Here is a 23,253-nt window from a genome sequence, read left to right on the forward strand (position 1 = left end):
CCTCTGCTTGGGAGTTTTAGGGTTGACTGGGAGATAGGAAAATGCTGGAGATTTGTGGGGAAGAGGAGGGGAGAATGGAGACAGTGGAGCTTGGGGACTGGAGGGAACGCCAATGCTGCCTTTTTCTCTAGCAAAACTGATCCCCCCAATTAGAAAATAATTTGTAACTCCAAGAGAATCATAGGGTTGTAAGGGGCTCATGTAGTCCAACCCCCTGCTCAATGCAAGATCAGCCTAATGTAGTGGTTCCCAACCTTTTTTCAGGCTCCTGCCCCCTTGGCTCCCAGGCCACATCCCTAATGCCCTCCCACACATACACACAAGAACACACACCTTTTTCCTGGTGTTATGTCTACTGCAAACTCAAAACACTATATTGTCTAGACTTCTTTATTGGTTATTGTACAGTGGCTGTATTTTAGTCTGGAAAAATATAGAAGTTCTTTGTAAAATCCTTTGTAAAAGCCACTTTGGATCCCCATTGGAGAGAGAGAGAAGCAAGCAATGGAAAATCCCATGTCCAGGAGCAAGCAGAAGATTTTTCCAGCCTTCCAAAGATGGATACTTTGGGGAAAGGGATCCTATTCTAGCTCTTTAACCACTACACTACACTAGATGAAATTTATACTGAATTAGGTTTGTAAGTCACTGCCCTACAAATGCAGGAGAAATTTTTGTTATAGGCTCCCTCACTAGTGATGAAATTCCTTGCTACACACAGCTAGTTATCTTCAAATTCTTTGAGGTGTTATAGGCTGCCTGTTCTGCAAAGACTACTGCTAGATTAAGCAATGATTTTGAATGGGCCATCAGTATAATATGAAAAGTGGCTTTGGTATTTTAATATTTTGAATAATTTAAGATAAAGATTAGGTGAAAGTACTACTTCAGATCTTGTTTGAGCAAGGGAATTTAAGAGCACAATCTGTTATTTTATGTATATAAAGGTAAAGGTATCCCCTGTGCAAGCACCGAGTCATGTCTGACCCTTGGGGAGATGCCCTCTAGCATTTTCATGGCAGACTCAATACGGGGTGGTTTGCCAGTGCCTTCCCCAGTCATTACCGTTTACTGGGTACTCATTTTAGCGACCTCGGAAGGATGGAAGGCTGAGTCAACCTTGAGCCAGCTGCTGGGATCGAACTCATGGACAGACAGCTTCAGACAGCATGTCACTGCCTTACCACTCTGCGCCACAAGAGGATCTTTTTATGTATATAATAATGTGCAATTCATAGAGGTGAGATGGTATCTCCATAGATCACTTCTTTCACTTCTCTCCCAGGAGTGGTTCTGCTTTGCTTCAGGACCCACATGCATTAGCAGTCTATATCCAATTTCTCTGTGTAGGACCTCAACATGTGGGTAGGGTCAGTGGGCTTGAGCATGCTAGTTTTCCCTCTGCACAATTGCTTGGATATCTGCATGGTGCAAATGTGTAGAGGAAGTATCCACACATATGCTTTCCTCCCTTTGATCAGGGATGGTTCTTTTTGAATGTTGCTGGTCCCAAAAAGAGATCATGCATGTGGACACATCCTCTTTGCATAGGCAGCATGCTCATGGCCTGGCAATCATGAGGAGGCTGAGCCAATGTACTTCTGCCCACTGACCCTCTGTTTGCAATCAGTCAATACGTATGTACAGGGCCACTGGTTATATGTTATGGGATGAGATATACAAATGGAAATGGAAATTTCAGAGCTGGTGAACATTAGTTGTATTAATTAATGTTGAGTATCAAATCTGTACATAGACCCTAAAACAGTTTAGAGAATATTTATTGATACATTACAAAAAAAGTCAGAGGGATGCTACTTTATCAAACAAGGCATTGATTAAACAAGTTACAAGAATCCTTTAAAAATAATCCTACAAAAAAGGAACACTAGAGAAACTTTGTAAGAATGCTGCGGGTTCCTTATTCCTTTGGATCACTGACAACAGCTGTGGTTGAATAGGAAAAGGGACTGAGAAGTGCAGCAATGGTGTAATGACGGTGACCAGAATCGTTAGCAATAAAGACCACCTACAAAAGAAAAACATTTTAAGGTTGGAGTACACTGTTCAACTAGGGGTCCACAATTACAGACTTGATTTTCATCAGTGGGGAGGAACTGGTTGATGAGGTGAAAGCAGTGGGCACACTTTGTAGTGATTTTGGAATTTGCATTCTTGGAGAAGAGAAAAACTGTACATAGTCAGTCATATAGGCTGGACTCCAGGAAAGCTGATTTTAACAAACCTAAAGTTATGATGGATAGAATCCAATGGTCAGAAAAACATGAGATGGGAGTTCAAGAGGAATGGGAGTTTCTTAAGAATGAAATACTGAAGGCACAAGAACAAACAATTCCCTTGAGAAGGAAAAATGGGAGGAGCCTAAAGAAGCTAGGGTAGCTCCATAAACAGCTTTCAAAAGATTTGAGTCATAAAGAAGTCATTTAGGAAATGGAAGGAGGGCCTTGTAATCCTCCCCTCCAAATACTCACATCAGCAAATTCATGGAATGGAGAAATACCAAGTGCTTTCCAGTAAGAGCTTGTGTCAAACTGCACCTTGTACAAGCCTTCTACAAATTGTTCATCTGTTGTAAGCTCATGAATTTCTCCAAATTCATTGGTTTTTCTAAAATTAAACAATATATAAAATAGAATGATGTCTGAGCACAAAAAGCATATTAGACCTATTACAAGAATTTCATGTGTACAGAAGCTTTTGGTATATACCGTATATACAGGTGCCAGCGTTTTCCTGCTTTTTGGCTGTACCCACACATATGCACATTTCTTGCAACATCCCTTTGTTTATGTAGTATTGTGTGTTCTGTCCAAATTAAGATAAAATAAATCCATATATAACTAATTCATTATGCACATTGTAATTCTCATCGGCATAAGATTTGGAATACAGATCCTGTTTTTCAAGTGTAGTAGCTCCTTTCCTACATATTATGGGGATAGAAAAATACTGGACATGATCAAGAAAAAGTCTGTTTCATACAATAATTGGTGGTAGGCTGTAATGAACATTTTAGTTAAAGATCTTTGTTCTGCTTGCTTTCTTAAAAGCAAGCCCTCTTATTCCCAGGAAGCCTGCTTCTATAGATCCACTTTGATTTGCCAGTCACATGGCATGCAAAGAATAACATGATGTTACTCCCCTGCCCACACTTTTATTGGACAAGAGTACACCAGCATATTAAAATTGGATTCTTAACTCTCAAATGTAGTCATACTATGCTTGTTCTGGACAGTGTAGGTGATGTAAGATTAGGCCATTATTCTGTTGCAGGCAATTTGACTAGCATTGATTTGTGCTAGTTTAAAAAGGAACCCGATGGGAAAACAGGTGGCCAAAAATGTATGGTTTCCCTCATAGCTATAAATGCAGACTGAAGATCTCTGATTAAAGGTTAGTAATCTATAAAATGCATGGATTATGTTTGTTTGTTTTTTCTTTTAAGGGAAATATTTTTACTAGCAGAAATATGATGTGTGTGTCATGTTTAAAGGTGTGTTAAAATATTTCAAGATTAAGCTGTTCTGTGTCTTATTTTCAGGTTCATATTTGGTCAGTCGTAGGGGTTCTAAAAGGAAGGCTGAGTTTTGTTTGAATTACTGAAAAGGGCAAGATAAGAAAAATGACAGACAACTTTTGTATATGAAATGCACACAGTATTATCCTTAGTATTGATTGATGTTGTATCTAAACAATAACAGAACCTTGTTCCCTTTTGTTCAAAAAGTTTGAATGTCCCTGCTTATAGCCTGTTTACCTCTTCTTTATGGATTACATTGGAAAGATCAATCTCGTCACAATCTGGCATATAACTTCAGATAAACTCTAGAAAGCTTTTGGGGACATCTGTCATGCCAGTACTTGTAGCTATGGAAAAGTTTAATACCAAATTATCTATCTGTTTACTATTGCCTGATTAGTCTGACAACTTTGAGGTAGGTAGTAGACAGTTTGCAGGCTATACATAGTTGTCAAGAGTTTTGCAAGAATGTTGAGAATATCCAGTCTGATTTGTTGTTGTTGTTGTTTTTACTTATTAGTCCTTATGAATACATAGAGGTTTGATGATATTGATCATAAGATTTCTAAAGGGGATTTTGTTTCTAATCCTGCTGCTTAAATGACAGCCTGTGGTAGTCATATAGTAGTACTACCCTCATAGGTAAATGTATGTGCACATTCTAGCACATGTATGTGTTCTTGTTACTGGATTGGACAGTACTGCAATAAAACTAAAGGCAGAAAATGAGTTGGATCCCATGAAAGGATCCTTGTGTACAAGTAGAAGCCATTTTTGCCAGTGTTCCCTCCCTCTATAGCCCTTCTGCAACCCATTCATGCTGTTTCTGGAGATTCCTGGTCCCTGAGGAACAGCATTTCAAAGATGTACTTGGGACTGCAGCAGGAGGGAAGCATGTTTGTGAGCCTGAGATTTTATGCAGGATCCAACTCACTGTTCCCATGAGATCCCATCAATTAAAGATAAGTTTGAGACTTGGAGGTTCAAGAATTAGGCAAGTGTATTGGAAAGGTAAAGGTAAAGGTAAAGGTAAAGGTAAAGGTAAAGGTAAAGGTAAAGGTAAAGGTAAAGGTAAAGGTAAAGGTAAAGGTAAAGGTAAAGGTAAAGGTATCTCCTGTGCAAGCACCGAGTCATGTCTGACCCTTGGGATGACGCCCTCTAGCGTTTTCATGGCAGACTCAATACGGGGTGGTTTGCCATTCCCTTCCCCAGTCATTACCGTTTACCCCCCAGCAAGCTGGGTACTCATTTTACCGTCCTTGGGAGGATGGAAGGCTGAGTCAACCTTGAACTGGCTGCTGGGATTGAACTCCCAGCCTCATGGACAGACAGCTTCAGACAGCATTTCTGCTGCCTTACCACTCTGCGCCACAAGAGGCTCAATAAGTTTATTGCAGGTTTATACAAATTTGAAGTCAGTCCTAAGCAGTACTGCCTTTGTTCTTGAAATCTTTTGTATGCTGTACAACTTACCCATTAGCAAAATCTTTCCAGCTGCCATCTTCTGCTTTCTTGAATACTCTTACTGTTATGCTGGTGGCTGGGCTTCCTCTGACTGCATCCAGGACTTTTACCATAAGAGGGCACTTAGAGTCGATGGAACCATGGGAAACCTTGTTAACAATAACAATAACAAAAACCCTATCAATCTGTGGTCTAGAACCTGTTTTCTGGATGTAGAAGAGCTTTTTATAAATGCTAAGTTATTCAGCTACCTTTTTAAACTTATAAAAACTTTAAGTTCGGAAATTATTTAGCTAGCTTTTTCCCCACATGAGAAACGTTAAGGGGTTCTTGCATTCATGTAAATATAGACAAAGACAATGAATGCAGAAGCTGTGGCTCCGAATGAGACAGTTTCATGTGACATTATACATAATGCTAAGGAACAACATACTAAAGATATTTAAAATCTACCAAGATGTAGCTTTGCACTTAACAAAAATCTTTAGAACCAACCCCACTCCCCCAAAACACAACTTCTTGATTGTACACTGAACTGAAGGCTGCCTGTCCTTCAATGCAACTAGCAATACTAATTAATGTTCATCAAAACATATAGCACTTGACTAAATGTTATTTTTTAGCTTTGTGACACAAATATTTTTTGCCTTTTGTCAGAGCACTGAATCACTCTCTGTAACCGAAATAAAATGTACCTCTACAGAGTTAGAAGACAAGTTGTTAATGGTTCTTTCTCCACAGACACTATATTCATATTCTTGAAATCTAGCATTTGCTCAAAAATCAAATGTTGAAAAAGTAGTTGCAGTTTAGGGTTTTTCATGATTCTACCCATTTTAACTCATGCTTAGGCTATGTCTTTTAAGTGGTCTTAAAACAATAGTGAATTAGAGGCAATAGCTATATACAGACATTTGGAGATCTCATAGAAGATTCTTTGTAGTACAATAAAAAGCCTTGAGATTTATGACAAACTTCCAAATTATTGCTAATCTGATGTAAAGGAAAAACACACAGTAGATAGCACATAATACACATGACGTACATATGTTCTTATTCCTGACAAAATTTCAATTAAAAAGAATTACCAGCAATCAGCATTTCTATTTATATAATTTTACAAATGATACGTCCGAATCCGCCTAGTACAAAAGTGATGAAAGTAATACATAAATATAATATCTTAATGGTGTAGACATCAAAGATGCAGGCTATCTACAGGAAGGATTTAATGTTATGTAGCTGGAAAGATTTTACTTTTAAATTCTAAGTAGTCACCAAACAACTAATGCCACACTTACCAGTGGAGCAGCTCCAGCAAAATACACCACTCCCGCTAAACAGATGAGAAGCAGAGAGGAAGACGCCATTGTGTGTACAGTCTGTGAGCCTCTGTAAGCAACTAGAAGCTGGGGGGGAGATTTTATACTCTGTCCTACTACAAAACAGGCTACTTATCAGGGGCCCATATGACCCTAAACCTGCTGATTCTGATTATTTACTTAGTAAGTAGTCCAGCTGTGCAGTTCTTCCATTCCTTGGTCTCTCACAGAAATCCATGGGATTATTGCATGTGGAAGGAAAGGCCACACAGGCATAGGGAGTAAGAGAATCAGTAACCCACACAACCATGAACCTTGCCTGCAGGGATTATGTTGTTAAAACACCAAATGTGAAAAAAAAGGACAGCAGTTGTTTCTTGCATATTACTGACCATAGAATTACCTATAATAAATTGACAGCAAGCACACCACGGGTGTCCTGCTCTTTTTGTGTGGCAACCCAGAGTTTTGCTTAAATCTTACATGTATTCTTTTATGATCATTGATGACTTCAACCGGTACACTGGCTGTGATGGTAGTTGGTTTGCAATGCATCAGGTATAAACATGATTCTTCACATTCTTTTCAGCAATAAAATTTTATGATTTTCTTCAGACCTTGCCCATATAGACTATTTATGACAGCGTGTTTACTGGCTGTTATATACTTTCTTGTTCATATTCTCCTGGTTAAGAAATGTGCATCAAGAATTTATTCTTGCTTATTTTGGTATGCATTATTCTTTAATAATTTTGTTTTCTTCTTGGTTTTTGGATGTGTGTAGTTTCTTGTATATTCTGTTTGCATTGGCTTCAGTGGGAATCACTTCTTATTGTACAATTTTGGTTGTTACCCAATTAGGATGTACCCTGCAGGGATTGTGCTGCTAAGATAGATAACAGGAAGGATCTGTTTTATGGACAGTCAAAGGCACAGTTCACTTCCATTTTCATTTTCCTTCTAGCCAGTTATAATAATTAAAAATTTAATATGTAGGTCAAAGAACACAGGCATGCACCTGGAGACCCCAGAAAGAAGCAGTAGTATAGATAAGTAAATATACAGTCTAGAAAAAAATTACTCAATAGGGAGGTGACTCTTGTTTCTGCTTCCGAAAAACGTTCCCTGACAATGTGATAGTTGAAAAAGTAGTGCATGGAAATTCATCAGTGCAGTAGTGACATTGCTATACTCTTCTGGTTAATCAACATGCCATTCTTATCAAGTGGGTAGCCATGTTGGTCTGAAGCAGAACAAACAGAGTCCAGTGGCAACCTTTAAGACTAACAAAACTTTATTCAAGGTATGAGCTTTTGTGTGCATGCACACTTCCTCTGTAACTACATTGTATCAGAAGAAGTGTGCATGCACATGAAAGCTCATATCTTGAATAAAACTTGGTTGGTCTTAAAGGTGCCACTGGACTATCAATTTGTTATGCCATTCTTATATTGACTTGCTCTCTTCTCTTTCATGTTCTCACTGCCTAGGTCCTTCTGATCAAGCTGAAGTAGTAAAAGGTAAAAGACACTAGACCTTCCCTGGATATTTCTAAACATAGTTAATGTTGGAGGTTGGTATAACAGTCCTATTAAAAAAGAAGGATATATTCAGTTTGGGTTTAATTACTGTGTGGCCGCACATCCCTATAATAGTGGTAAGAAGAAGAGTTGTTTCTTATATGCCGCTTTTCTCTACCTGAAAGAGGCTCAAAGTGGCTTACAGTTGTTCCTTTCTCTGTTGTCAGATTCCCTATTATTATTTATATCAGGAAATAATAGCTGTGAAATAAATGACTATTGCAGGGGGCTAAATTAATATGGTGATGTCCTCATGGTCCTCACAAGAATAGCACGGTTATTTCTCCCCTGCCTTTTTGTCACCCATCAGAAGTTACTCCCCTGCCCACACTGAGGTTGTCCCACCCACTCTGTACTTCTGTCCTCCCCTCCTCCCTGTTTCATCAGTGTACAAGCTCCATGGATTAGTTCCCCTCCTTGTTGTTTTACATTTTTAATTTCTTTGATGAGTGGTGGGAGTCTTGTGATATGAGACTATCGCTAATCTCGAAATGCTGAATAAAAAACCCTAAAATGACAATGAGGGAGTTTAAAAGGAGCTGTGCAAGATTTAGTTGCCTGCTGATATTTTGAAAGGTTTGGAGAAGAGACAAATGGCAACAAACCCCATGGGAAGTAAAAGGATTTTGGTGCTGCATCCAAACAAAATAAAGGTGGGTGGGATAGTCAGTGCAGAATGAAATTGACAAGAGATGTAAAGAAAGAAAGACACTGGGATGGGAACCCTATTCTTTGAAAACATTTTGCCTTTAATAATTTATTGAACAAAGTTTTTGAGAATCATTTAACATCACTTCATTTGGAGGGAAGAATGCAATTGGCATAGGAGAAAAATCTACCCAGCTGATCCAGAGCTAGTTTAAATTGGTGCACTTGGGATGAAAAGAGCTCAGATGAGGGATAAGGATTAATGTGAGGGCAAGGGGGTGGCCCAGCATGGTGTTTATGGAAACATGGATTAAGCCACAAATATTTAAACACCTAGTGGATTAGCTGGATTCCAAAGTACTTGAAGTCCACCTGCTGCTAGTTAGAAAGCAAATATCAAATGATAGGACCTCCTTGGAAGTCAGCATTGTTCTTAGCTTTTCTGCTAAGCCTCTTATTAGCATCAACGTTGTTTTCCAGTTGCCATGCAGTTTTGTTCACACATTCACAACCACACAGTAGTACTATCTACTGTCCTATTTCATAAGTTAATATTTTTGCATGCAAAATATTTGGAGGAACAGTAGTAAGATGTTTGTCACCTAATAACCCAGGTTGGGTTTGAGATCCAGGGCACTTCTGCACATGAAAAAATGTAACCAACTGTTTTTATTTTCTTTATATATTAAAAAAATTAAGAGATAAGTTTTTAAAAAAGAGAAAAAATAGTGTTATACCAGCATAATGGCGAAGCGCGAAATATTATTGCGCCTCCAGCCATTCCTTGCCTTCTTGCCATCTCACTGTAGTCTGCCACCTTTTTGCACTTCTTACACTCCACAAGTGCTGCTGGAAATTGTGGAAGAGAGCAACACGGTTTATACGCGACTCTCTTCTGCCTGTCAATCAAACCAGGCAGCTAATCCCCTTTCTCCTTTTTTAAAGGTCCTGTGATGCCTTAAAAAAAAAAAAAACAATAGTTCTCTGTTGAAATGCCTTTTTATAACACCACCCCTTATGGAATCATGAGTCTTGAATCGTTTAAAAATTAATCTCGATCCTGATTTTTTTGGGGGTGGGGACTATAGAGAGGCATGCTTTGTGTGACAACTTTGGGGGGAAATGCCTTTTGGCTTTGCCTGTACATTTGTATGCTTATTCGTTGCTCCAGCTCATTTGCTTTAAAAAAAAACTCGTCCCCGGGAGAAAGGAGATCGAGGCGGGTGCGAGGCTGGGACATTGGAGATGGAGATATCGCTTCTTCTCCACCATACATTTATTTAGTGTATAGAGTGCTGGTTGTCCACTGGGGGGAAGCATCTTTAGTTTGGGGAATCCACTTTATGTGATTCCCCAACTAGCCCTTTAAAATGGAGGATGTAGCCAGCCAGTTGCTGCTTGGACACTGGATGTTGGCGATATCATGCAGAGTGGCCAGAATATAATGACTACTTAAGGTAAGCATTTCACTATATTTAACAGGTGTGGAAAGGCCCCCGTGTAGTGGTTAGTCTGGAGAGATCCAGATTCTATGTTTTATTCTATTGTCATCCTTCCTGAGTCTCACAAAATAGGGTAGTTAATAAATATAATAATTTGTTGGGGAAATAATATAGAAGAGGAAAGAAATATGTATGCTGCCCTGAACTCTTTTGTCAGATATAATTAGAATACATAGCCAAACATTCATGGAATAAAGATTTAATATTAATATCTAATTTAGAAGAATTGGTTCTTATATGCTGCTTTTCTCTCCCAGAAGGAGTTTCAAAGTGGCTTATATTTGCCTTCTCTTTCCTCTCCCCACAACAGATACCCTGTGAGGTGGGTGAGGCTGAGAGAGCCTTGATATTACTACTAGGTCAGAAAAACTTTATCAGTGCTGTGGTCAGCCCATGGTCACCCCGCTGGCTGCATGTGGGGGAGTACGGAATCAAACCCAGATCACCATATTAGAAGTCAGCCCTCCTAACCACTACACCAAGCTGGCTCTCAATGAATACTTAATGAATATATACACACAGAGATACACCTTGTAAACTATAACAGGTGGCAACTTTTCCCAGTGAATTCCTTATCCTCCAAGTGCAGGTCCTCTTTGCTCTCTAACAGCCTGTCAATCCTGATACTGTAAAGACTCCACTCCAGGAACATTGTTTGCTGCTGTGTGATTAGGAAAGTGTTCTGTCTCTCTAAAGCTGTCAAGGGCTCCTTCCTTCTTCTTCACTCCATTGGTTTAAGAGAACCTACTGGAGACTTCCAACTCCTGCCAGAATGAGCAGCCTGGCCATGGCGGAAAATATTCTTGCTTCCTCTTTTGGGTCTGTTTCTTAACCCAGCTGCTCAGCTGGGTCTTCCACCTGTGTGAGGCCTGATTCCTCCTTGTCTGAAGAGTTGCCTGCTCATGACAGTAGGCTGACCCTGGCTTGTATCACCAAGACCCTGTTTGATGAGTTGGATGGAATTAGCTTGTTTCCACAATGTTCAGCCATATTCTCAGTGCATAAGCTTTGTGGCTGAGATGGTAGTGTTACTATAGTTTTCTATAAAAATTATTTTCTGTGTGGCAGAGGTAAAGATTTGCGTGGAGGCTGTGCTACATTACTGAACCATCTACTTTTATATCCTCCCCATCTTATTAGGTGGTTTTTGATACTGTGTTGAGGAGTATGAGGCCCTAGGAAAATTGGCATCCAAGTTTAGGCATTGTTGACTGTGTTGTTTGAAATTTCATGACTGCCATGATATCCAGAAATCTATGCTAGAAACTCATGGTTCCTATTAATACAAATTAACATACTTAGGTTTTGTTGTTCTGTGCCAGACAAGTGGTAATCTGGAAACTCTTCTTGCTGTCTGGTGAAATATAAACTATCAGCATCTTTGCTAAAGTGTGTGAGGGCGTGTGGTTGACCAACTTGCCCTCATATCCTTGCCCACCCCAACTAGCTCCAGCACTGACCAGCCTTGTTGCAGGCTGGCAAGGCCTTAGTGGGGCTGCCCAGGTGTGTGTGGGGGAGGCGGGGAGTGCCTGCCAGAGCTTGCCCCCATCCTGACCAGCCTTGCTGTGGCCTGGTGAGGCTTTGCTGGGGCTGCTGAGGGGGGAGGCTAGAGCCCAGTGTACTTTTTATAGAATAGGCTTTTCTGCTAGTCTTCTATAATGCTTCAGCAGTTTGAAAAAGGCCACATTGAATATAGTTTGGTGTGGGAAGTTGCTGTAAGGCAGTTTTGACATTTTCAGCCCAATAGAAACAGTATGATTTTGTGCCTATTTGAAGAAGAGTTGGTTTCTATACCTCACTTTCCATTACCTGAAGGAGTGTCAAAGTGGCTTCCCTTCCCACAACAGGCACCCTGTGTGGTAGGCGAGGCTGAGAGAGCTGTGACAGGACTGCTCTGTGAGAACAGCTCTGACAGGATTGTGACAAGCACAAGATCACCCAGCTAGTTGCATGTGGAGAAGCAGAGAATCAAACCCGGCTCACTAGATGAGAGGCTGCTACTCTTAACCACTACACCAGCTTGGTGATCTTGTGCTTGCCACAATCCTGGTGTAGTGTAATGCTTCCATAACCAAAATGGGTGTAGGAACTCAGCCTTAAGGATTCCTGGAAGATTATCTAGTTTATACTTCCATGGAATGCCTTCCCAACTTTTGTTACTTAATACAGTTGTGCAGTATTGGATTGCTGTCACCTTTATGGGCTGCCTGATGAATTACTGGTGGTAATTTGGGCCTGGGTGCTGTGGCTTGCACTTTGCTTATTTGCTTTGCTCACAAAGATTGTTAACTGCTTAGTCAGCACATCTGTTGTGGGCACTTCATTTTGGTGCTTAATACAACTACAAATAGCCACGTGGAAGTGGCTGATTTGTTTGTTTGTGCTAGAGTCTAGTTTTGTAGCTTATCTGGCTGTTTCATCAGACCTTGTAAAAATAGAGTGGTCAGGTTGATATGTGCTGAACTATACCAAAACTCATGGGCACTTCTGTTTAATCAAGAGAAGTTCTTGGTGAATGCATCCCATGGTTGTGATCTTTTGAAACAGCCATGGATAGTGTGGCCAGGTGGCACATAGTGTTTGCAGGGAGGTGCCCAGAATTGCAAGGGCAGAGGGAGGAAATATGGCATATGTTGGCAGGCCCATAGTGTGGGTCTGACTGGAAGGTCACTGCCTAATTGGTTATTGGGAGCTGGAGCAGTCTTATCAGGGGAGGGTGTTTCCCTGGGATGAAGGTGACACCAAGGACCGTGTAGGCTGGGCCCCCTCACACAACAAGTTAGAAGTGGAATCAAGGATAGCTGCAGTGAAGAGCTGGGAGGAGGACCCTGGACACTAAGAAGGGCAAGGATCTTGGGAGCACACAGAGAGGTAAGGGAACCAAGCAGCCGGACTCAAGAGAGCGAAGGAACTACCCTGCGTGGGACTACTCCTGTGAGTTCAACTGTGAATACATATTCTTGCAATGTCCCCTAACCTTCTTACTGATTACTGTCTGTGAATATGAAACGTTGAGACCTCCCCTGTTTGCTGAAAACTTCTGCCTTGGTGGTTCCATGTTGTGGACAGGGCCAAAATGGGAGTCAGTAAACAGTCACATCTTAGTCTCAGTATAATTTCCTAATATGTATACATGAAGCTCTTCACTGAGAGCAGAAGATTAGTTTGCCAATTATATGGGTATCAGGAAATGCTTTAAATAGCTTTTTAGTGCAAGATTTTGCATATGTTTTATTATGTATGTGCATTCCTACACTATTGCTTGGGAATTCTAGTGTGAGTGTGAGGGAAGGCTGCATTGTACCTAGGCAACTTTGCATTACTCTTTTTTCCTACCATGTCCATTATATATCACTATGATTCCTTAGCATAGGTTTTCTGCTTGTACATATTCAACATTTACCAGCATGGATCTCCCCACCCCCCAGGGCAACATGTGTTGGTTTTAGCAGAATTTCCAATTACATTTACAAAGAAGAAGAAGATTTGATTCTCTACCCGAAGGAGGCTCAAACCACCGTTCTCTACCCGAAAGAGGCTCAAAGCAGCTTACAGTCGCCTTCCCTTTCCTCTCCCCACAACAGACACCCTGTGAGGTAGGTGAGGCTGAGAAAGCCCTGATATTATTATTATTATTATTATTATTATTATTATTATTATTATTATTATTATTATTATTATTATTATTATTATTATTATTATTATTATTATTTCCCATAGGCTCATGGCAGGTAACAATAGTCTTTGTCCCCATTAAAATACCCATTAAAAGACTTTAAAACAATGTCAACATGGCTGAAAAAACACCCAGAAAAAACACCCTATCCTATCAGAGCGGCAGGGAGGATGGGGAGAAGATATAACCTATTAGACCCAAGGGGGGGGGATGTTGGCTCTCATTCGCTGACCCCGGCCTCAATCATAAACCTGGTGGAAGAGCTCCATTTTGCAGGCCCTGCGGAAAGCTGGTAAATCTCGCAGGGTCCGCAGCTCACCTGGGAGCTCATTCCACCAGGTAGGGGCCAGGACTGAAAAGGCCCTGGACCTGGTCGAGGCCAGGCATGCTTCCCTAGGGCCAGGAACTACCAGGAAGTTCTCTCCCGTGGAGCGTAAAGCCCTGCGGGGGGGCATAGGGCGACAGGCGGTCCCTCAGGTATGTGGGTCCCAACCGGCATAAGGCCTTGAAGATCAAAACCAGAACCTTGAATCTGATCCGGACAGCAATAGGCAACCAGTGCAGCTGCCTCAGTACAGGCTGGATGTAGGCCCTCAAAGGTGTGCCAGTAAGGACCCTAGCAGCCGCGTTTTGCACTAGCTGAAGTTTCTGGATCAAGGACAAGGGAAGTCCAGCGTAGAGCGAGTTACAGAAATCTAATCTGGAGGTGACTGTTGAATGGATCACTGTGCTCGGTCAGAACAGTTTTATCAGTGCCATGGTGAGCCCAGGGTCACCCAGGTGGCTGCATGTGGGAGAGTGCAGAATCGAACCTGGCTCACCAGATTAGAAATCCACACTCCTAATCTCTACACCAAACTGGCTCTCAAGAGCTCAAATCAATTTCAAAAGTCAGAGTAACTTCATCAATCATGGAAGGGTGGTATAAAAATCTAACAAACGGGCCTTGACTGTCCATCTCACTTCCCATTTGGCAATTGGCTGGTTTCTTGGATCAAAAATGTGAGCCAACTCAAGACTCAAGTGTTTTATCCATAGTTCATCAAGACTGAGCTCTAAAGTTTAGAAGCAAGCCAAATTTTGTTCTTCTTATAGTACTTTTGTCAAACTCAGGCCACTACAGAATTGGTTTGTGATAGTTTTTCTCTCCTCCAGCACAGCCCCGCCCACAATTGTCTATTCTCAGAATAGTTCCCTTTGTGGTATCACCAGACAAATCTCCCTGCTTGATAGTACATTGGGGTTTATTCCTGTATATATCTCTCTGGTCACTAATGCCTGTAGAGCTTACTTTGTGGGCACTCAGCTAAATGGTTTGTAGTCCCCACTTGAAAGTGCTCTTCATGGTAACATTCTTTTTATGCCAATAAAGGTACTCTGAATCTGAGTCTGGCAACATTCTTGAATTCAGAGCATTCAATACTGCCCCATCAGCTTATTTGCCCCAGGGGCAAAATGCATAAGGTGGGTATTTCACTATATTTATTGGGTAGAGAATGGCCCAATGCTTCACTGAGCCAGCAAGTTTTGAAACCTTACTTGCATGCTATTATATTGCTGGTTTCTCTTCTCCTGACTTGATTGAAAGCCATTTCTTATTGGTTTCTTCTGTGCCAGGTTCTACAAGTACTTATTGTTTCTTCCCAAATCTTTTATTTGGCTTGAAAACATTAAACCCTCAAGAACTGGTCAAACAAGCTCAGTTGCAGAAGGCAACATGGCTTGTGAATATTAAAAAAGGATTATAGGATGTGAGAGGATTTTTTAAAACAAAAATTAAATTAACCAAGAAGGGTCTACTGGTAGAAGGCTTAAGGCATGAAGACTCAGGAAATGAAAAGGTGATATGGAAAAATGAAATCTGTTTATAACTATCAGTCCCTTCAACCTCCGCTGTTGTGTTCCTTTGTATATTGTTGTATTCATGCATCCCTACCCCCAAGTCATTTCCTTAACAATATATTGGTCCACAATGAGTATGTAGCACTCAGAGCACTCATATTAGAATCCACAATTAATGAGGACAACAACAACAAAATCTTTAATGTTCTTTTAGTGGGTAGTAGGTTTGCCAGCTACCATAGAGAAAAATGTCCTATCCCTTTAACAGAGGTCTAATGTATAGAAATGCCCTGAGCTGGGTAGTCCAGGTTAGCCCAGTCCATTAGATCTAAGAAGCTAAGCAGAGTCAGTCCTGCCCACTCTTTTGATGGGAGACCCCCATGGAATACCAGGGCCATGGTGTGGAGGCAGGTAATGGCACACAACCTCTGAACATCTCTTGCCTTGAAAGCCCTACAGGTTTCCATAAGTCATCTGTGACTTGACCACACTTTCCATTATCAATGTGTGGAAATGGGCAGCTGACGTTTTTCATGGAGTGAACTTAAATAACATCACCTGATAAATAACATCCTTTAATCTTCTAGGAATAGTACACTTTTCTCCAGGCAGCTGGCTACCATCATGGCCAGTCATATGGAATTGGGTTCACATCAAGGTGTACATTGATTCACCTTATAATATTGAATTAGCAGCCGATTGTACTTGGATTTGCGGGATTCTTGAGGCTGCATTGACTTAACCTTGCCGCATCTGTCTTGTAGTCATTTGTATCAAGTGATATGATGGATAAACAGCTAGGTACCTTGCAACTTCCAATGAACATGGCCTTCACAACTAAATACATATGAGTTATCAAGTTTGATCATATTAACAACAAACAATTAACACCTCACATGGCTTTGTAATACTTTCAAGTTACTTCTTAGCTATTAACACATTAGAAGTTTTTAAAAATTATATTAATATTATGTATTTGTTTTATACCCTGCCACTCCCAGCTGAGTTGGCTCATGGTGGATTACAGATTTAAAACCCACAATAATACTGACCAACAGGCAAGAGTTGGTGGATGAGGTGAAGGAGGTGGGGACCCTAGGGGGAAGTGACCATGTCCTCATAGAATTCCTTTTGAGATGGGGAGCCAAGGAAGCTTGTAGCCAGACGCGGATGTTGGATTTTCGTAGGGCAAACTTTAATAAACTCAGAGACATGATGAGTGTCATACCATGGACGAGAATGCTGGAAGGGAAGGGAGCATGTGAAGGGTGGGCGCTACTCAAACAGGAGCTATTGCATGCTCAATCAATGACTATCCCAGAAAGACGAAAACACTGCAGGAGCTCTAGGAAGCCTATTTGGATGAACAGAGAACTTCAAGAGGAACTAAGAAAGAAAAGGAAAATGTTCAGGAAATGGAGGGAAGGACAGAGCTCTAAAGAAGAGTACCTACAGGTTACTAGGCACTGTAGATCAATCATAAGAAAGGCCAAAGCTGAGAGTGAGCTAAGATTGGCCAGGGAAGCCCATTGTAACAAGAAAATATTTTTCAGTTATGTGAGGAGCAAACGTAAAGTAAAGGAGGCAATAGGCCCACTGTTGGGTGCGGATGGACAAACTCTAACGGAAGATGCAGAGAAAGCAGAAAGGCTTAGTGCCTATTTTACATCTGTTTTTTCCCACAGGTCAAAGTGTTTAGGCACATCTAGAGATGGCCATAGCCAAAGGCCAGTGTCTGGGTGGCAGGTTAACATGGATATCAATCAATCAATATTTATTCACGGTCATTCAGACCAAAACCCAAATACATGCAGTTAAAACCAAGACAATTCAAAAAGCAGGAAAACTGCCAATACTATAAAAATGTTAAAAGTCTGACATCATAGTCAGTATTTAAAACATACTTTAAATTACCAGTTAAAAAAAAAAAAAAGAAATGGCTTTGTACTTATAAGGTTGGATCATAAATAATTTTTTGATCCATATACCGAGTACGCAATTTCATGGCGGCGGTGCAAAATTTAGCTGTGCAGAGAGTTGTTTGCTTATCTGCGTCTTGAAGCAGTACCTTGATTTTCTCCTTTGTGGAAGATCTCAGGTAAGTGTTCAGAATTGGCTGGATAAAGGTGCGTCTGATAGTGTCATAAATGGGGCAGAACAGAAACACATGTTCATCTGACTCTATCCATCCGGTGGCACAAGGACAGAGTCTCTGAGCAAGGGGTTTCTTTTGGTAGCGCCCCTCCAGCACGGCAGTGGGTAGAGTTGAGCATCTTGCTTGGGCGAAGGCCCTTCTACGGGTGATAAGTTCTAGGTCTGACAGGTATGGAGCTGGAACAAGCGTGTATCGGATCCTATCTGGACACAGAAATTCTGGTGTTTTGGCTAGATCCCTTTGCCGGCTGATGTCCTTGACCCTTTGTTTAATTATGGATTTAGCTTGATCTTGCTGTATGAAGGCTAGCTGTTGTTCCATAAAGCCAAGCTGTGATAATTTGCATTTCACAGTTTTTAGCCAAATTGGCTGAAAGTTGTCTCTTAAGATCAAGGCAGACAATCGCTTTGGGTCATAGGTTAGCTTCTGCCAATATAGGATCGATGACACATATATCTTATCTTCCACACTTTGCATACCTGTTTCCAATCTCACTCTAGCATTTGATACGCACTTAGGGAGCTGGATGATCTTCCTTAGAAATATTGACTGCACCCTTTCCAGTAACATAACACTAGATGTTGGGATTCCTGAGAAGGAGCCATAAAGCAGCTGAGAAAGTGTCTTGGCTTTGTAGAGCTCTAGGGCAGCTGGTACAAAGTATTTACCCTTGGTTCGATAGAATTTGAGAATGTTGTTAGCCAATCTTTGGGCTTGCTCAGCAGCATATTGACAGTGTGCAGTCCTAGCACATGAAGATTGTACTACAATTCCCAGGTACTTGAATCTGTGAACTTCTTCAATTTTACAGTTGTCTAGTTTCCAAATTTTTGGTTTGGTCCTCTTGCCGAAAATCATGACCTTTGTTTTTTTGTAGTTTACTTGTAGTTGTTCTTCTTTACAGTAACTGCTAAGCCTCCTTAGCATTCTTTTGAGTCCTACTGCAGTTCTGGAAAGTAAAACTACATCATCAGCATAAAGGAGAATAGGAATTGGATGATGGGCTAAACTAGGGGGTGAAATTCCTTGTCCTGGAATGAGTTAATTATACCATTAATGTAAATATTAAACAAAGTAGGAGCTAAGATGCAGCCTTGTCTAACTCCTTTAGTAACATTAATGGGATTGGTAAGGTGGCCTTGGTTACTGCATCTGACCCTTATTGTTGTACCCTGGTATAATAATTTAATAAGGGCAAGAAGCCGTCGGTCAATAGAGGTGTTCTCCAATTTCTTCCAGAGGCGAGATCTAGAGATGGAATCAAAGGCCGCTTTCAAATCAACAAATACAGCGTAGAGAGCAGATTTTGCAGAGGTGTATTTTTCTGCTAAGTGTTGGATAGTCAAGCAGTGATCGATAGTGGAGGCACCTTCTCTGAAGCCAGCTTGTTCGGGCCCTATCAGCCCTTCCTGCTCGCTCCAACTCGAGAGTTTCTCTAGTAGGTGTTTGGCATATAATTTACTGGGAATACTCAATAAGCTGATAGGGCGATAGTTTGCTGGGTCACTTCGTTTGCCAGTCTTATATAAATGTATATATATATATATGTGAGGAGCAAACGTAAAGTAAAGGAGGCAATAGGCCCACTGTTGGGTGCGGATGGACAAACTCTAACGGAAGATGCAGAGAAAGCAGAAAGGCTTAGTGCCTATTTTACATCTGTTTTTTCCCACAGGTCAAAGTGTTTAGGCACATCTAGAGATGGCCATAGCCAAAGGCCAGTGTCTGGGTGGCAGGTTAACATGGATAGAGAGGTTGTCGAGAGGCATTTAGCTGCACTGGATGAGTTCAAATCCCCTGGTCCGGATGAAATGCACCCGAGAGTACTCAAAGAACTTTCCAGAGAACTTGCACAGCCCTTGTCCATCATCTTCGGAACCTCTTTAAGGACTGGAGATGTCCCGGAGGACTGGAAGAGAGCAAATGTTATTCTGATCTTCAAAAAAGGGAGGAAGGATGACCCGGGAAACTACAGACCAGTGAGTCTGACCTCTGTTGTGGGGAAGATAATGGAGCAGATATTAAAGGGAGCGATCTGCAAACATCTGGAGGACAATTTGGTGATCCAAGGAAGTCAGCATGGATTTGTCTCCAACAGGTCCTGCCAGACCAACCTGGTTTCCTTTTTTGACGAAGTAACAGGTTTGCTGGATCGGGGAAATTCGGTTGATGTCATTTACTTGGATTTTAGTAAAGCTTTTGACAAGGTTCCCCATGATGTTCTGATGGATAAATTGAAGGACTGCAATCTGGATTTTCAGATAGTCAGGTGGATAGGGAATTGGTTAGAGAACCGCACTCAAAGAGTTGTTGTCAATGGTGTTTCATCAGACTGGAGAGAGGTGAGTAGCGGGGTACCTCAGGGCTCGGTGCTCGGCCCGGTACTTTTTAACATATTTATTAATGATCTAGATGAGGGGGTGGAGGGACTACTCATCAAGTTTGCAGATGACACCAAATTGGGAGGACTGGCAAATACTCCGGAAGATAGAGTCAGAGTTCAACGAGATCTGAACACAATGGAAAAATGGGCAAACGAGAACAAGATGCAATTTAATAAAGATAAGTGTAAAGTTCTGCATCTGGGTCAGAAAAATGAAAAGCATGCCTACTGGATGGGGGATACGCTTCTAGGTAGCACTGTGTGTGAACGAGACCTTGGGGTACTTGTGGATTGTAAACTAAACATGAGCAGGCAGTGTGATGCAGCGGTAAAAAAGGCAAATGCCATTTTGGGCTGTATCAACAGAGGCATCACATCAAAATCACAAGATGTCATAGTCCCATTGTATACGGCACTGGTCAGACCACACCTGGAGTACTGTGTGCAGTTCTGGAGGCCTCACTTCAAGAAGGACGTAGATAAAATTGAAAGGGTACAGAGGAGAGCGACGAAGATGATCTGGGGCCAAGATAGGTTGAGGGACTTGGGAATGTTCAGCCTGGAGAAAAGGAGGTTGAAAGGGGACATGATAGCCCTCTTTAAGTATTTGAAAGGTTGTCACATGGAGGAGGGCAGGATGCTGTTTCTGCTGGCTGCAGAGGAGAGGACACGCAGTAATGGGTTTAAACTTCAAGTACAATGATTTAGGCTAGATATCAGGAAAAGTTTTTCACAGTCAGAGTAGTTCAGCAGTGGAATAGGCTGCCTAAGGAGGTGGTGAGCTCCCCCTCACTGGAAGTCTTCAAGCAAAGGTTGGATACACACTTTTCTTGGATGCTTTAGGATGCTTAGGGCTAATCCTGCGTTGAGCAGGGGGTTGGACTAGATGGCCTGTATGGCCCCTTCCAACTCTATGATTCTATAAAAAAACCCAATAAAATGCTCGATCCCACCCTGGCAACGAAGAAGAACCACCCTCCCCCACTCCACAACTTCACAACTCACTGCCTCAGGGGAGGGATGGTAACAGATGGTAATCTGGGAGTGGCTGCTGTTCTAGAAAATTCAGAGGAGGGTTAGGTCTAATAACCTGGCCCTCACCCAAAGACCTGGACGAAGAGCTCCAGATTACAGGCCCTGCAGAACTGAGAGAGTTCCGACAGGGCCCTCAGTTTACCCAGGAGCTCATTCCACCATGTTGGGGCCAGGACTGAAAAGGCCCTGGCCCGGGTTTAAGACAGGCGTACCTCTCATTGGCCAGGGATCACCAACAAATTTTCATCTGCAGAGTGAAGAGCCCAGCAGGGGGCATAGGAGGGTAGGCAGTCCTTCAGATATGTGGGGCCCATACCGCAAATGGCCTTAAAGGTCAATACCAAAACCTTGAACCTCATCCAGGCCGCAACTGGCAGCCAATGCAGCTGCCTCAGCACTGGCTGGATATGAGGTTTGAGGACCCTAGCAGCTGCAATTTGCACCAGCTGCAATTTCCAGGTCAAGGCCAAGGGAAGGCCAGCATAGAGCGAGTTACAGAAGTCAATCCTGGAGGTGACCGTTGCACAGATCACTATGGCCAAGTGACCTGAGAACAGATGTTTATAAAACGTCGTTAAGACCTGTTCAGGCATTCTTCTTCTTGTGGTGCTGCATGGAAGAATATCTCATGTGTAAAATACCCTATGTAATCAGGTCAACTGTGCATTCATCCCTACACTTTGCGTCCCTCCCTTTATCTACATCAGATGAATTAAATCCCTAAGCATGATTGTAGAGTGTTGTGCATTTATTGGTATTTGTGTGAGTAAGTAAATGGAACCTTTACTCCCATGCCCAACAATGAGAAATGTGTGAATCAGTCGTTAGAGTTGTAAAATGTTGCAGTGGTGCCTCCTTCATATGAACTGGACCAGGTATAGATCTAAATAAATAAATCTGTCTTCAATTAATTCTGTTGCTAAGTGGTAACCAAAGAAGCTTAACAGATCATAAGTTGAATTAGACTGGCAGTCAGTACCCCTCTGTAATTATAAATTTCATTTGCTATGTGCAATTCTCCCTCTCTAACATAAATCTTATACTTTCCCACTGGGACAGATCATGCTTTTTGGCAGTCAGCTTGAGTTTTTTTCCCCCTATTCATTGTTGCAAGACTATTATATAAAATGAATTTTCTTTTCGAACAAGAAGTCCAGACTGTCTTTAGAGCACCAAGCTTGTTGCTGTACTCCTTGCTGTCTGGGGCCTGGTGGGATAAGATGGGCTGACTGTTGAACAGGCTTGTTGAGCAACGCTGTTTACAAACCAAGTAACTTGCAGTGCAATCTTATGCAGAGTTCCTCCACTCTAAGCCCAGTGATTTCAACAGCCTGGAGTAACTCTGCAGAAGACTTGCTGTTGGTATCCTAACAGTAGTGTGATGCATAGTGGAAGCCTGAAAAAGTTTGGGAACCACTGCAGTTTGTGCCAAAAGTCACAGAAATGCAACTTTGTGTCTGATAGAACTCTTATAGGAGAAGTCTTTGTCACCCTCAGTTTAAGCACCCAGCAGATTAGGAGAAACTCCCCTGGATTCTTTTAGTAAATTCAGAAATATGAGTTCCTGTGTTGGAAATGACAGGCTGGTTGCCTCCAGGGGGGGTGGTACCTTTCATTCCCTGGAGCCTTTCAGAACCACCACCAAAAAGTCAAAATGTAAGTTTAAATGCAAATCTAAGAAGGGAGGCTCACCAGTTCAAATGGCAATAACTTCAGTCCCACCCTCCAGCAACTGCTTTTAATAAGTATTAATGAAAATTATGTATTTCATTGCTTTAATGCATTGGAACTGTTGTTATATACTAAAATGTTGTACACTGCTTTGCATGTTACCATATGCTTCATAGGAGTCCCATGCCTATTGCCGGTTTCTGCACATTTTACCAGTGGCCTTCTGACAGTTGCAGAGTGTCCAATGGTCATAGGCCTCCAGCTTCAGTTTAGGAGTGAAACAGCAGGTGGGAGAGTGGACTTCCATAGTCTCTTGACCTGACAGCTCCACACTTGCCTACTGGGTAAGTGAGCTTGCAAATAGCCCAATGTTGGATTGCACAGAGAATATAGGGGGGAAAGCAAGGTTGAACTTTACCATAACTGTTTTCATT

At 41.7% G+C, this 23,253-nt stretch overlaps 1 protein-coding gene across 1 annotated transcript; it reads right to left on the bottom strand.

Moving 5' to 3' along the window:
• Window positions 1-1,763: 1,763 nt before the first annotated feature.
• TTR (transthyretin) lies at window positions 1,764-6,558 on the bottom strand. The gene is made up of 4 exons (XM_077352519.1): window positions 6,307-6,558; window positions 5,015-5,154; window positions 2,493-2,628; window positions 1,764-2,029 (listed from the first exon to the last, which is right to left on the bottom strand). Exons 1-4 carry the CDS (start codon window positions 6,373-6,375, stop codon window positions 1,922-1,924), a joined length of 453 nt encoding a protein of 150 aa, XP_077208634.1. The 5' UTR covers window positions 6,376-6,558; the 3' UTR covers window positions 1,764-1,921.
• Window positions 6,559-23,253: the final 16,695 nt, after the last annotated feature.

The sequence above is a fragment of the Paroedura picta genome, chromosome 9, assembly GCF_049243985.1.
Source record: "Paroedura picta isolate Pp20150507F chromosome 9, Ppicta_v3.0, whole genome shotgun sequence".
Classification (NCBI taxonomy): domain Eukaryota; kingdom Metazoa; phylum Chordata; class Lepidosauria; order Squamata; family Gekkonidae; genus Paroedura; species Paroedura picta.